At 37.5% G+C, this 15,924-nt stretch overlaps 1 protein-coding gene and 1 long non-coding RNA gene across 2 annotated transcripts; one reads left to right on the plus strand and one right to left on the minus strand.

Annotated features, from left to right (window-relative positions):
* Nucleotides 1-4,765: 4,765 nt before the first annotated feature.
* Nucleotides 4,766-5,212, minus strand: LOC145805516 (uncharacterized). Its single transcript, XM_082900670.1, has one exon. The coding sequence runs from the start codon at nt 5,210-5,212 to the stop codon at nt 4,766-4,768; it is 447 nt and encodes a 148-aa protein (XP_082756796.1).
* Nucleotides 5,213-9,274: 4,062 nt separating this feature from the next.
* Nucleotides 9,275-11,479, plus strand: LOC114294004 (uncharacterized). Its single transcript, XR_014348036.1, has 2 exons — nt 9,275-9,402; nt 9,996-11,479. It is a non-coding gene; the product is annotated as an uncharacterized LOC114294004 (long non-coding RNA).
* The last annotated feature ends 4,445 nt before the right edge of the window (nt 11,480-15,924 follow it).

The raw sequence follows: 15,924 nt of genomic DNA on the forward strand, positions 1-15,924 counted from the left end.
ATTTCAGTGCTGGAACATATGCCATTGGAGAGTTGTATTTTGTGCCTTGAGCTTGGGCCAATATGCATGCATGTTTGTATAGCATTTTGAGTTTCTATCTTAGCATGTATGGCCACTGATTTGGGCATGACTGAGGTCAGTCTATTTTGGTTTAAGTCCATTGAGCATTGCGTATGCCATGTGATTCATTGCATTGTGTATGCCACATCCATTTGCATTGTGTATGCTAGTTGTTGTTCACATTGATTGCATACCTGTGTTGCCTTGCATTGAGTATGTATGCATGCGCATTGAGCGTGCCATTAGCTTTGTTAGGTTGTTCATGTTGCATTGCATGTTTTCATGTTTGTCCCTTGCATCTTGTTCACGTGCTTGTTTCATTGCATTGTATGTCCGCATGCTTAAGCTGCATTGTTTATGCCATGACGTGTTATTTGTTACATTGTGTTTGGAATAGGAGTTAGTCCAAACACGGGAAACGAGGGACACTTCATACTCGAAGTGATGAAACGTGCCTCAATTCTCGGTCGCCAATACTCTTGACTATACATGATGGAGTTTTAGGCTTTATGTGTTCGTATGTGCATTCATTTCATATTGAGTTGTGCAATTTGGCTTCGCGGCCATCATGCATCGAGATGCGTAATTGGTGGCCCGAGGGTCGAGAACCACACCCCCTTGAGCTTATGTAATGAAAGGGAGGGTGGTTGTGCATATATGTGTTGCAAATACTTTGCCATGCCCCCTTTTTTGCTCACTGTTGCAACAAACTGAAGTCTGGCAGTAAAAACTGGTCGGCCGACCAGGTAAAGTGGCTGGCCGACCACTTTTTCTGGTTTTCAGCACAAAAAGTGGTCGGCAGGTGGTCTCCAATGCCAACAACTGGTCGGCAGCATCCCTACAGGTTCCCATGGTGGAGTTTCAGCCTTCTGGAGCCTTGTGCAGTGTTCTGGGACTAGTTGCAAACAGAGGCAAATCGAGGCATCGCGATGGATTTCCAAGCGAGGCGATTCGAGCATGCATGCATCCCTCGTCATGAGGCCATTTCAGTGTTTTGTTAGCTTAGAATGTATATTTGTTTCAATTTTGGTTGTGTAATAATTAATTAGCTAAAATAGTTAGTTAATTAGTCGGTTCTGTATTATTTATTCGGACCCTCCGTCGAGAGGGCACAACTGTTGTAAATAAGTGTGCGTGTGTGTGATGCATGTCTTCCAACCTCTATTTCTTTCTCCCTTTTATTTACCAGCTTACGGTGGTTAGTTTTAGGACATGTTTCAATTAGCATCCTTATGCTCGCATGTTTGCATCCATTCATCTGTCTTGCATGCACCGGGCTCGGCGCATCATACTAACTGCATTGTATTTCAATTCCTGTTTGAATACATGTATCAAATTGCATTTCACATGGCATTTTAGAATAGCTGAGCCTATCTTAGTTGCACTTTGTATGTGTTGCATTAGGCATTCTTGACATAGCTAGGATCATGCATTGATTTCTAACATAGCTTTTGTTTTAGCTCGGAATACTTGGTAAGTGTTTATGCGTTAGCATCCTTGCATGTGTGTGAGTGACTGCCATGATAGCATGCTTGCCATGAGGCTAACTGTTTATGTGATATAACTGTCTGAATACCTGTGGGTGAAGGTTGGATTATTTAAATTGGAACAATTCATTGATTGCGAGTTTTAAGCCCACTTGAGAGTGGCAAATCATCATATTTTCTAAGCCCACTTGAGGGTGGAAAAATTCGCATTTTAGCCTACTTGCGAGTAGCAAAACGCTTTCAAAAACAAACATGAGATGTTTTGTTCCAACTTAGGCGATCCAATCTATACTTGTATGCTGTGCGCATCACATAGTAATTCTAGGTTAATAACTGGAATAAGAGCACGTGTTTTCAAAAATAAGACATCATATTAGTAAAGGCTGATCTTTGATCGGGTGAGCAGGGGTGCTCATTGCATGACCTTCCCCTCTCGTACCCAAGTTCCCGAGCCGAGGCAACTTTGGTGATGATGGAAACGTGGCCTTAGGCACGGGTCAGGGTTTCCTAAATTTTCCAAAACTAAAATATTTAGGTGGCGACTCTGTATCTGGCAAAGCAGTCCATGTTTGGCACTTCTTTCTAAAAATTAGTTTTTCAAAACGAGTTGCCGGATTTGGACTCTTTGGTGATTTATCAATCTCGCATTGCACTTTGCAAAATTAGATTCAGAACCGTGACATTTGAGTCCGAACTGTAGTGAGCCCAATGAACAAAATAGGATTTTCCCAGGACGTTCGGGCGCGTCTACACCTTCTGAGCTACATCATTGGCTTTGTGATTCATGAGTCTTGGGATATAAGCGATATTTTCTATTTGAAACTGAGAAAGAAAACATAATATGGTTACATGTTTGCACTTTGACATTTAAAAATTCCTTTTACTTGGTTGATTACCAATTAAGAATCTCCAAATATGTCAACTGCATGAGCCTGTAATCCGATAAGTATCTCAAGTCCCATTACCAAAGCCTCATACTCAGCTTGGTTGTTGGAACAAGTAGCTTCATCAATTTTGAAACCATGTGTGGTTTCTACCCCCTATGGTGACTTAATTACAGCACCAATTCTGACTAGACCATTGGCTTTTGATCCGTCAAACCATATTTGACATGGTTCGACATCAATTGTGCCAAGTTTCATTATCTATTGGCTTTCTGTTTGACATGGATGATCAGCCAAGAAATTAGCCAAAACCTCTCCTTTTACTATTTTTTGGGGAACATATTCCAAGTGGAATTCTAATAAAGTAACAATCCACTTGCCAGTTCTTCCTGTTAACATGGGTATAAATAACATATATTTAACCAAATCTACGGCTGCAATTACCAAGACAACATTAGGCAAAAAATAATATCTTAATTTCATTGCTGCAAAATATAATGTTGAACACAACTTTTCTACAGCTGAGTATTTACATTCGCAAGAATTGAAAAACCTACTAAGGTAATATATTTCTTATTCCTTGCCTTCTTCATTGTCCTGAGATAGAAAAACTCCTAATGATTCTTCTGCCGCAGCAATGTATAGTTTTAGAGGTCTGTCTCTCCTTGGTGGCATCAATACTGGAGGCTTAGCCAGCTTGATGCTTTGTTGTCCACACAAATTCTTCTTTATTTTTTAACTTCAATAAAGAAGAAAACACTTTAATTTTTCAGCAATGTTAGAAATAAACCTTCAAAGGAAATTAACCTGCTCGAGGAATTTTTGCAATTCTTTCTTACTTGATGGAGGTTTGGCCTTAATGATGGCTTTAGCTTTGTTCTGATCAATCTGTATTCCCTTCTTGTGTACTACATACCTCAAGAAGTTTCCAGCTAATATACCAAAAGCACATTTGAGAGGATTGAGTTAGTTTGAACTCTCTCATTCTTTCGAAGGCTACTATCAAGTGAACCAGATGTTCCTCCATAGATTGGGATTTCACAACAATATCATCAATATAACTTTCTAAGTATCCCCCAATGAGATCGTGGAAGATAGTGTTCATTGCTCTCTGATATGTTGCTCCAGCATTCTTCAATCCAAATGGCATCTTAACCCATTTGAAGGTGCTAATGTTTCCAGGACACCTGAAAGCTGTCTTGTGAACATCCTCCTCTACTATGCAGATTTGATTGTAACCAGAATTTCCATCCATCATAGAAAAAATTATGTGTCCTGCCGAACTATCTACCAATAAATCAATTATAAGCATGGCGTACTCATCTTTTGGAGTTGCCAAATTCAGGATTTTGAAATTAATGCATACCCTCAACTTGCCATTCTTTTTTACCACATGCATAATATTGGACAACCATTCAACATACCTAGCTGTTCTGATGAAGCCTGCTTTAAAGAGCCTAGGAATCTCCTCTTTCACCTTTTGAACCACTTCAGGGCTCATCCGTCTTGGTTTCTGCTTGTGTGGCTTGAAATTAAGCTTCATTGGGAGTCTATGTTCCATTAATGACCTGTCCAACCCAGGCAAATCATTATAAGACCAAGCAAAACAATCTTTATATTGTTTCAAGACAACCAACAACTAGTTCCTATCAATAGGATCCAACCAAGCACTGATGTAGGTGGGTTGTTGTACTGAACCTTTCCCTAGGTTGACTTCTTCCAAGGGATCTTACTCTTGAGCACTCAATGATGCTCCGTTTTTTAACTTTTTCTACCTTTGAAGCAACCCTTTCATCTTGTTCTAGTCCTACCTTTTCTGGTTCAACATTCTTACTCTCTTCTTCATAGACAAAATCTATCCATAGAGCCTCTTATTCCTGTATTTCATGGACTTTAGTTTCAATGTCCAAGGCACAATACTTACCAAGAGCCAAAGGTCTAGCTTTTTGTTGCCTCTAACTACAACTAATCACCATGGCTTTTTTCTTTTCTTCCTACACCTTTTGGACTATTGTCTCTATGTCCAATGTTGAAAATTTGATTAAAGCCAATGGTCTGGCTTCTTGATCTTGATCCTTTTGCCTACAACCAGGCATCATTGGCATCTTTGATGATGAACTCTTCATCAGCACTTTCCTGTATTAGATGCTTCAGGTGTGCCACTTCCTCATCAGCCATTACTTCAGCTGTAACATCAGACTTCCTTAGTACACTAAGTGGTACCATCCCTTCAGTGTACAGCTTGGCTTCTGCAAAATCTGCACAGACAATAAAGGGCTGTGGATCTGCATCAATCTCCTCTGTTTTCCCATTGCCTATTGCTATCATTATCTTCTAATGCAAAGAAGAAGGCACGCATTTTTTTGTGTAGATCCAATCCTTGCCAAGCAAAGCATTATATTTGGCATTGTTGTCTATGACAAAAAATGTCCTCATACAGCCTCTGGTTCCCATACTTAGGTTGATAGACGGAATGCCTTGAGCTATCTTCTTGTCTCTAGTAAAATCAGCAATGATAGTGCTTGTTGGGATCAACTTGGGATTTCTTTTCCCTAACTTCTTCAAGGAGGATCGTGGAAGTAGGTTCATTGCTGCCCCATTGTCCACCAGTAGTCTGCCCATTTCTATTTCATCGAAATAAGTCTTAATGTACAGGGGCTTAACATGCTGGGTCATGGATACTGTAGGGTATTCGAAGGGGTATGAGACATTAATGCTTACCTCTTCACTCTCTTCATCAGTTTCCATGGGCCTGACAACCTTAGATTCATCTTGGACCATGCTAGTTTGTGAATCCTCACTGGAAGCTGGAATGGGAACACCCTCCTAACCTTCTCGGTTCTCCTCCTCAGCTTGAAACTTCTGAGGCAGCACATAAACCATATTAACTAGCATTGGAGGGAATGAGCCAAATTGCACTACTGGTTGTGTTTGTTCTCTTTCTATATTGGTTTGCTCTGATGCTTGGGAAGCATCATTCATACTGCATTCTGGTACTTCAGTACTAGCAGGTTCCTTCGAAGTGGTTTGTTGGTCTACCTCTGCTGGCTTTTTAACTATGAAGGTCTGTTTAGCCATAAAAGGTTCGAACATTTTCTCTTCAGCCAATATCTTTTCTTGGCCTAGTTCAATTCCTTTATATGTCTCATCATCACTCTCCATCAAGACCTTTTCGAGGCCTACTACATTGGATCTCTCTTTGGCACTTAGTTCAGCATGAACTTTGGCCAATTGTTCTTTGCTGGCACTTCTTTTGATCATAGGAGTAGGCTTTGAACCTTCTCCTTCTTCTGTTTGGCCTTTTGACTGCGCCAAGGAAGTACTTTCTCTATTCTCCTTCAAATCTCTTTGGTACTGGGTGTATCTTCGCTGGATTTTCCTTCTCTGAGACCTAGAGATTACAGGAATCATATCTGGTTCCCTTGTCTTTGGGTTTTTCAGTAATACCAAGTTATTTGGGGCTACCAAAGGGACTTGATCACCTTTCCTTCCCTCTAAAAGCCCTTTCCTGGGTAGGCATCACTTTAGGTTTGTTTTGCATGACAAACCAATCAGGTACCCTTGGTACCCATGTACTTATTGCTCCGGTTGTTAGGCTTGCTACTCTTCTCTTTGAAACTGTCTTCGAAGTTGTCTTTGAAGGCCAATAATTGGCTCTAGTGCCTTGTCGTCAGCCAAATTCAGGCTTTTTTTCAGCTGGCCGACTGTCCTGTATTAGTCATATGGCCTGATCTCGTACAGAGGTCTCTTACCCCTTGACAGATTCCTGGTGTCTGGAGGCCTAACCAAGGGTGGCTGCTGCCTAGAACCAATTGGAAATGGCCTCCTGCCATAAGTGTTGGTTGGCCTACAGTTTCCCTGCATATCTTTGTAGTACTTCTTCCCATTAATGGTACTGGTCTTTTAGGTGTTTGATTATTGGTTTGACCATTGTTTTCCCCATTATTTTGTACAGGCTGTCTATTTCGAGCCAATTGCTGCTGAAACATATTTATGTTTTTTTCAGCTTGTCTAATGATGGGTGGTTGATATGTATGCATTCTATCCAAAAAGGATACTGCCTACCTTTCCATTGTATACATTAACTGTTGTCCCATAATATCCATTAAACCTCCTCATTGATTAAATGGTGGTGTGGAGAAGACAGTTGAAGGGCCAGCTTCTTGGCCTTGCCCAATATTTTGGACTTGGGTTGTATACCCTAAAGTAATGGTTTCTTCAACCAACCATGGAGGATTGTATAAAGCAAACGCATTTTCCGGATGTGGCTCAACATTTTCCTCTATATTAGTTTCTTCTACACCTTCTTTGAGATGGTCATTTTCTCTTCTCGCTCAACATCTAGCCGTTTTAGAGGTCTTACTGGGTGTGCCAAAATTATATGTTGGCTTTTTTCGCTTTCGAAGGTTAATATTGTAATTTTAGGCATCCCAGCATGGATCAATAAGTCCTTACAGAAATTTTAATTGCTAACCAATTATCAGACGATTGTGTTGAAATTCTTTTAACCTCAATGAAGAGGACTTTTGCTGGTGGCTTTGCTTAGAAGAAAATTAAAGATATTGGCAATAATAATAGATAAAAATAGTTTCACGAACTGAATTTCATTAAATAATATGAACTTACAATGATACCATCGCACTTCTACAGTCTCGAAGGGTTTTACAGCAACAGACTACTTGGAACTACTCTTAAGAATTGAAGTGCAATACAGGAATTAAAGAACTGGAAATGTAGAAACTGGAAAGAAAAATTATAAAGTAAATAATTGATTTATGGATCTGAGTCTAGGCCTTTTTCTGGTAACCGTTTAAATGGTCTTCTAATTGTCGAAATGCCTTTCCTCGATCACTGGTCATGGCCTTGAATAGTTTGCTTCTACTACGCCATTCTTGCAGTTGGACTTCCCTCTTGAATTTGAATTGTGAGTAACCGTTGGGCCATGTCACCTTGCGCCGTCTAACTGCTCCAATGTTGTGCAGATCCATTGTTACCAATATAAACTGCCACGTGTCCGTCATTGGCTGGAGACTTGCATTAACTCCCCAAATTACCCTTTACGAGCCACGTGTTGAGTTGCGATTGACTTATACAAAACCTGTAGCCAACATTATCTATTTACAATCAACAACCTTCTATATTGCATTTTTTTCCCTAAGCTTTGACCCTCATAACAAATCAAAACTTTAGTTTTTAATTTATCAATTTAAACTCTAAATTTTGTATTTGTTTTCAATTTAAATTGTTTATTTTCATTAAATTAAAAACGATAGAAAAATTAATATTTTAGTCATTGAACACAATAAAAAAAAATATTTTAGACATTTTATTTATATTTACATCGAATTTAATGATTAAAATACTATTTTTTATTCGATTTTATTTGACAAAAATAGATGAATAGTTTAGATTGAAAACAGATCAAAAGATTAAGGTTCAAATTCTAAAAATAAAAAATAAAAAAAAGTTAAGATTTATTTTGTTGCAATGTTCAAATATTGAGGATTTTTTTGTTATTATTGTTGTAATTGATCCAAAATAATATAACTAAACAGATTTACAACTTATTTTAATTTTTTTACACTAATAATATGAAAATCTGTAATTAAAAAAAAAATTATAAGTGATATCAAGCAGGTCTATAATTCATCGTCCCATTATTTTAATTCATTTTGTTAATTTATCCAATCGTCTTTAATTTAATTTAATTTTTTTTTAAAAAAAAGTGACTTGTATCTTTTATAAATGGATTGATTCTATTACTTAGAGGGCCGGACTTTCCTCCCGTCCATAATCGGATTGGACAGTACTATTGGGCCCGTGATCATGGATTTGAGGGTATTGTTGGGCCCATGGGGGCCCACCACAGGTCCTGTTTCAATAATCCAAACTGTTAAATGTATAGAACTCGTTGAGTACTATATGCCTGCAAAAAATCGCGTTGGTCTGATATTGATAACTATTTCATCGGATCAGATTTCTGTCAACCATTTATTTTTTTACCGTTCATTTTTTAAATACAAAATTGATTACGTAGCTATCGATATTCGATCAACGTGATTTTTTACAAATATGTCGTACTCAACGAATTTCTATACATTAGACGGTTCGAATTATTGAAATAGGACTCCTAGTGAGCCCCTACAGGTCCAACAGTATCCTCCAATCCGATCATAGACTGGAGGAAAGCCAGCCCCTACTTCGGACTGGAGGGAAGCCAACCCTTACTTATAAAGAGTAGTGCAAGAGAGACAATTAGTGATCATCTCATTATACATTATGAAATACTAATAAAATAAAAAAATTTGTTAGTGATTTTATAAGATGATTTCACATAAATAAATAAATAACTTGAATTATAAAAACAATGACGTGTTAAATTTATATAATGAAAAATGTTTGATGACCCGAATTTGTGTAGTTTGAATGATTCAAATGTATCAAAATGATATTGTTTTGACAAATTCAAGCTATTCGTGCTATGAATTTTCCGGTCACCAAACATTACTGTTATATAATTGTTTTGTTATGAAGTAATATTTTCTGTGAGATACTATCTTCAATTAATTATTTATTAAAAGTCATGGCGTCAACAAAAGTGGCCGGTCAGAGGCCAAACAAGTCACGCACACAGGGCCACACAAGTCAAGCACACAGTCAACCCTTCCCCACACACAAACACAAGCTTGCGTACGTAGACACACACAAACGATAAGATCAAGGAGCATCGTTGAGCTCGTTGAATTGATCTGGTTTTTTGAATCCCAGGAGCTTGAGCTTGAGCTCTTCTGAGGCCAAAAAGGTCACGCTTACAAAAATGTCTACAGATTTTCCTAATACTGAACTAGAAGTCAACGTATTGGAATGGCTTCGCCAATCTCCAACGAGGACGCCTCTGCTTTCCGAACAACTGTCGACTCCGCTACCGGAACAACCGACTCCGACGCCGACTACGACTACGATCCTCGACGGTGAGGTTCTCCTCCTCCGTTTATTTTACCTTTGTTTTTTATTTTTTAAACCTCACCTCATTTTCATTGAACTCAGTAGGTTTTGTTTGAATTTTTTGGATTGAATTTTTTAAAAATTGAGTTTTTTAATTTTTGTATTTTTTTATTTTTAGTGAATATTTTTTAAATTTTAAATATATTTTTTTAATTTTTTTAGATGTGCATTACTTAAATGTATTAAAAAGTAAAAAATTTATGAAAAAATATTTTAAAAAATTAATAAATACATAAAAATATAAAAAATGTACTGAATTTTCGTTTTTTTTATTATATATTTTTGGTAATTAGTGAATTTTTAAAAGGTTTTTTCATAAATTTTTTACTTTTTAAGTATATTTATGTTAGGATGTCCAAAAATTTTTTAAAAAATTAAGTAAAATAAAAAAATAAAAAAAATAAGAAAGTAAAATTTTCTGAAAAGTATTTTTAAAAAATTCTAACTAAGCAAATAATTTTTTTTCTTTTTTTTTCAATTCAGTTATGTTGCTGGGTTTGCTTGTTTGTTTGGGGCTTTCGTCATTCACTCTTTAATTTTTAATTTAATTTAATGCTAGGCAACCCGGATCTCAATCAGAAGATCGAACGTGTGCTTCGAAATTTATGCGGAGGGCGGGGCCTTTGCTACTTCAATTTTGGACAATCACAAAAATGGGCAGCCGGTTTTCTCTTAAAACTCAAATTTCACATTCTTTTCCTGTAACACCTAATGATGCACTTACTCGGTATTGGGTGACGTCTCACGGTAATGAAATTAGCTTGCCTGCTCTTTCCCGTGTGTCCATGTCCGACTTTGGTTGGTGTGGCTCTCCTTTAGCAACTTTGTTTTTGACAGCGTATTTGCCTTATAAGGAGATTTGTGTTGGTATGCTTCAAATAGTATCCTACACCAAAGAGACATGTCTACAATTTTTCAGGAAAGCTTGTGTTCGTGACCGCTTTCAGGTTTGTTCCCAACCCATATATCTTAGACATGCTCAACATTAATTCATGTGAAATATATAGTTTTCAGTTGAATTTTCTCTCAACTTTAGTATTTAATAGTAAACAACTCATAGGGTACCGTAATATAGATGCCAAAGTTTCCGTGCGGTTTTGTCAACTTTGCCAAAAAAGTTGCGTTTTGGAGTTCTTCCCAAAAAAGTCAAAATAGCTTTTTATCATTAAAATCATGGGAAAATCGGTTTAAAGTCCCTATCCAACTTTTAGTAATGGATTAGGTCTACAATGTGTTCTTTTGTAGCCTAAGGTCCCTCAATGTTATTTTAGAGTGTAAAATACCTGTCTTACCCTTATTTATATTATACATTATTTTGAATTTGACAGCTACAGATCATATTGATATTTTGTGGGAGATTACGTGAGGATGAACTTGACGATTCAGATTTTTGTGGAGATTTTCTAGGGTTTTTGTAGGTGTTGAAATCCTGTTCGTTGTTTATAGGTGTTGAAATCCTGTACGAGTTGAAATCATGTTCGTTGTTTGTAGGTGTTGATCGATCGTGTAGGAGTTGAAATCTGGTTCATTGTGTTTGATTTGATTTCATGTGGAGTTGCTTTTTCATTCTCTGTCAACATGGTTATGAGTTGCTTTTTGGTGCTCTGTTTTTCTGCGTTTTTGTACTCTGTTTTTTGTTCACTTTGCATTTTTTGTGTAATGCAGAGAAAATTGCAGGTTTGTTACTATAATTGAACTCAAATCACAGAGAAAATTGTAAGCTTGTAGTGCAGTGAAAATCACAGAGAAAATTGTAAGTAGGCAGAAAAATTTACAGACGTAGCAATAGAGTAGTAAGTGTTTTGTTTTTTTTTTTTTTAAATTTTTTGAATTGAATGTTTTGTGAACATAACAGATCTTCTCTGTGATTTTTTTATGTGCTTGTGTTTAATATATTTTTGTCTCTTGATGTTAATGTGTTTTTGTTTTTGTTATATTGAACGTGAATATAAGTTCACAAATTTCTCTGGACTTTTCTTTGTAGTCCAGAGAAAATCATATGATTGTATTACAAATGATAAGTATTACAAATTTCTCTGGACTTATATGTTGTGTTTTTATGTGTTTTTATATGTTTGCACTTTTCAAAGTTTTCTGATATGTTTTCTTTGCACTTTTCATTTTTTTTTTTTTTTTTTTTTTGCACCATTCATGTTTCTGGACTTTTCTTTGTAGTATAGAGAAAATCGTAGGTTTGTTATTATAATCCTATGAAAATGACAGAGAAAATGTTAAGCTTGTAGTTGAGTGAAAATCACCCTTGAAGTTGGTGTCTTGATCTTGATGCTTATTGCTTCTTCAACTTGGACTTGTTTTTTTTTTTTTTGTGGTGTTCTGGTGCTGCTACTACGTTTTGATCTAAGATCATAAGACGCAGACACAGAGACTTTTGGTTTCTTTTTCGGGGTTTCTGTGGTTGTGCTGCTTCTGCGCTTTGCCATTTCTATAGAATGAAAACATAAACATTAAATCCCAGAGAAAATTACAAGGTAGCAATGATTACACAACAGAGAAAATTACAAGGTAGCAACATAAACATGACAGAGAAAATTACACAGCAGAGAAATTTTGAGGAAATGGAGCATTGAACAAAATAAATATGCCAGAGAAAATTAGACACAAGACATAAACATAATGTGGCCAGAGAAAATTATAAATGCTGCCAGAGAAAATTAGACACACAAGTAAGAAAAGTAATTTGGCCAGAGAAAATTATAAATGCCAGAGAAAATTAGCCACACCAATAGAGTAGTAAGCCACAGATAATTTGCTTGAGAAAATAATGAAGAAACATAAACATGCCAGATAAAATTACACAATAGAGAAACACAAATGTAGCAAGCCAGAGAAATTTACAAAAACAAGAACACAAGAAGCTTCAATAAGAAGCCCCAAATGCACAGAAAGCAGTTCAATTTTGACAGTTGGAAGGAAAGCAACCCATCATCAGTTGGAAGCAAAGAAATTCTGGACTTCCAAAGAATTTCTCTGGATTCAACCCAGAGAAAATTCAAATTTCTCTGGTCCAAAATTTCTCTGGAACGATAAAACTCTGATTTGATCAATTTGTCATTGGTTTTGCTGCTGCTGATTCAATCACAATTTCCTGCACAAACAAATTAGTAGTTCTTCTATGAGTTTGTGATAGATTTTCTTTAAACTTAATGGTATGAATTTCTCTGGGTTGAATCCAAAGAAAATTCAAATTTCTCTGGATCACTTTAAGCCTTCATCTACTGCTGCCTCTTCCTCAAGCTTCTTTTTTCAATATTCTTCAAGTAGGGGTCCAAATATTGCTTTTCCAGAAACAACTCCAATTCTACTAAACCCAAAAAATCAAAAGACGTTATATTCAACACTCAGAGAAATTTTGAACCTGAAGATGTTATATTCAACACTGGATATATATATATGTGCTGACATTGTATATATATATATATATATGTATATATATATATATATGTATATATCATATATATATATATATGTTTGCAACCATAGATAAGATAACTAAGGGTGACTGTTTGATTATGGTTGCAAATGGTCTTAATTGATTAATTATCATATATATACTAGTCAAGACAGTAAGCAACAGATTGTATATATATATATATATATATATATATGTATCATATATATATATACATCTATCAACTCCACTCCACTCTGTTTGTTTACCCAGAAAATTAAATTTGCCAAACTTAGTGCTTTTGTTTTGCTGAATTTGTTTTCGTACTCGCCGGAAAATACCCAACACCAGTACCAACATCACAAAGGAGAATATCCAGTAGACAGGTCAAAAAAATCAACTCATCTGAAGATGAACAGACGTAGGGTATTTTGGTCCAAAAAATTGATAAAATGTGCAGGTATTTTGGTTAGGGACCTGAGGCAGTATTACATTTTTTAATGTCCTTTATGCAGAAAATTATTATTATTAGGGAGCTTAAAAAAAAAACCCCTAAAATCATTTGGGGAGGTAAAAAAAAAAAAAAAGTTACTAGTAAAATTATAACTATACCCTTTATGGATCAAAATGAGCCACATATAGGTGAAATTGTAAATTTACCAAATTGGGTGGAAGTATTTTGGTCATTTAATTGTGATGTGACAACATAAACAAATATTAACCAAAAAAATCAAAAGCATCTTTTTAACAACTTTCCAAATCAGTTTCTAAAAAATTCAAAAAGTTCGGTACAAAACCAAAAACTAGCCTTTTACCATCTTTTTAAAACACCAACAAAATCTAGTAGTGAGAGGATAATTTGTGAACAAATTGACCTGAGCTAGGAAGAGTCTTCTTTGAAAGTTGGTCCGCGCAATGGGCCGAGATAAGAGTTGGTATAGCTCGGTCTTGGATTAAGAAGACATTAGGTTGGTTGCCAGGGCCTGGACCTAGCTAGCTGAAGGTAGTCCTTTATCAGACCGAGATGTTGTCAATAGAGAGGGTCAAGCTATATGTAGCTTGGCAGGGTGCCATACGGTAGATTGGCTTCCAGTCACACGGCCCGAACGGTAGGGGACCGAGATGATGCAGCTCGATCAAGAATGTATATCCGAGCATGAGGGTGTGGCTATCTCACTTGGCTTGCAGTGATAAGGGTGTTCTAAGGATAACTATCATCCTTCGGCATGAGATTCCTAGGAGCACTTTGATAAGGAGAGTACAGTCCTATTAGGATTGTGCAAACCATCTCATTTGGTTGGTAGTGAGCAGAGTGTTATCAGGATAGACATTATCCTTGGGAGTGTGATTCCTAAAAGGACTCTTATAAGAAGAGTTGGAGTTCTATTAGGATTGTACCAGGTGGAATTTATAAAAGCTCATGATAGAACCTATGAACAGGGATGGCAATTCTTACTCTTGAATACATAGAACTTTTGTCTCTATTGTCTATTTTGCTGACTTAGGCATCAGAGAGATTTTCAGCACATACCCGCCTGTTAGCTCACGTTTGTGCTTTCAGGTAGTAAAGCGACGACGTTTGGAGGAGTGCAAACTTGATCAACAGGATTATACGAGAAGATTATTTTATGCTCGTGCAATTGGCGCCGTCTGTGGGAAGTATCGCGGAGAACAAAACATTTTGGTTGGGTTTTCCTTCAAACTGATTTCAATGGCGCATAATGAAGACTTACCTTAATCTGCCCTCGATGGACAAACTCCAAAAGGGAGCAGGAGGCGCGAAGATTGCCTTTTGTTCCGCCTATAGCAGACTTGAACCTCCAGCGACAGAACCCACGGAGGGGTGCACGAGAAAAGCGGGGCTCAATTCCTCATCGCTCTCACAACCCATATGGACAAAGACGAAGGATGGATTCTCAAGTTTTAGAAGACCGCGTGAAGGAGCAAGACTAGTTGATAAAGAGAATGATGGCTGGCATGGAGACGATGAAGTGCCAGATGAAAGGCAAAGGCGTGGCAGGGGAAGAGATTCGTGAAGGTAAAACACATTCTCGCCACTCAGGAGATCGCAACAGGCGAGTCACACCATCCCAATCCGAAAGCAGAAACCTCACAACATGCGACACTCAATCAAGAACTTCTAGGACTCGTTACTCCAGGTCTGAGCGAACTAGGACTAAAAGGTCTTATATGAAGGGAAGCAGTTATCGACTCTCACATACTCACCCAACCACCTCTCGACACACCGAGTTTCCCAAATTGGTGGATCTGCGAACTGTTCTGGAAGAAAGAGCACAAAGAAAGAAAGACGCCAAGGCCCATGACCCTCAGAGGATCTCGTCTCTACAATGGATAGCATCTAGAAGGTACGGAAGTGTTAAGGTTAGAATGCCAATATCGCGCCTTGCCTACGAACCAGCCAATAAGGCATTGGCAAGGTTGCAAAGTTCACTATTCATTCTGGCAATAGAGAACGCACCACTGCCCTTTGGCTTCAACCAGGCTAAGTTCACAATCTATGAGGGGAAGTCAGACCCCTACATGCACTTGAGCCACTTTCGCCAAGTTATGGCCATACATCAGCAAAATGGAGCTCTAATGTGCATCTTGTTTCTGTCAAGCTTGGGCGACCTAGGCTTAACTTGGTTTGAAAAGTTGCCAGAAGGTAGCATTGCTTCATGGGCACAACTTGCGAAGACATTTGTCAGCAGGTTTAAAACGAACACCAAGACGCTAGTTAAGGTAAATCAGTTTCTTACCATTGACATGGGCGAGAAGGAAACATTGAAATCTTATAAGAACAGGTATTGGGAGACCTTCAACCAGATAGACGACTGTCCCACCAACCTAACTATTGCACAGTACAAGCGGGGTCTGCCAGTGGGTCATAAGTTGAGGGGTTCAATGAAAAAAGACGTCGTGTAACGCCCCAACCCTTCACATGTCATCGATATTGTCTGCTTTGGGCCACGTCTGAACGGATTTATTCTTCCCAGTGGATCACCCATCCCAGAACTACTCCAGCCTAAGCACTCTTAACTGCGGAGTTCTGTTAGGGATTTCACCACCTAGGAAAAGG

The sequence above is a fragment of the Camellia sinensis genome, chromosome 13, assembly GCF_055761805.1.
Source record: "Camellia sinensis isolate YWXY chromosome 13, ASM5576180v1, whole genome shotgun sequence".
Classification (NCBI taxonomy): Eukaryota; Viridiplantae; Streptophyta; class Magnoliopsida; order Ericales; family Theaceae; genus Camellia; species Camellia sinensis.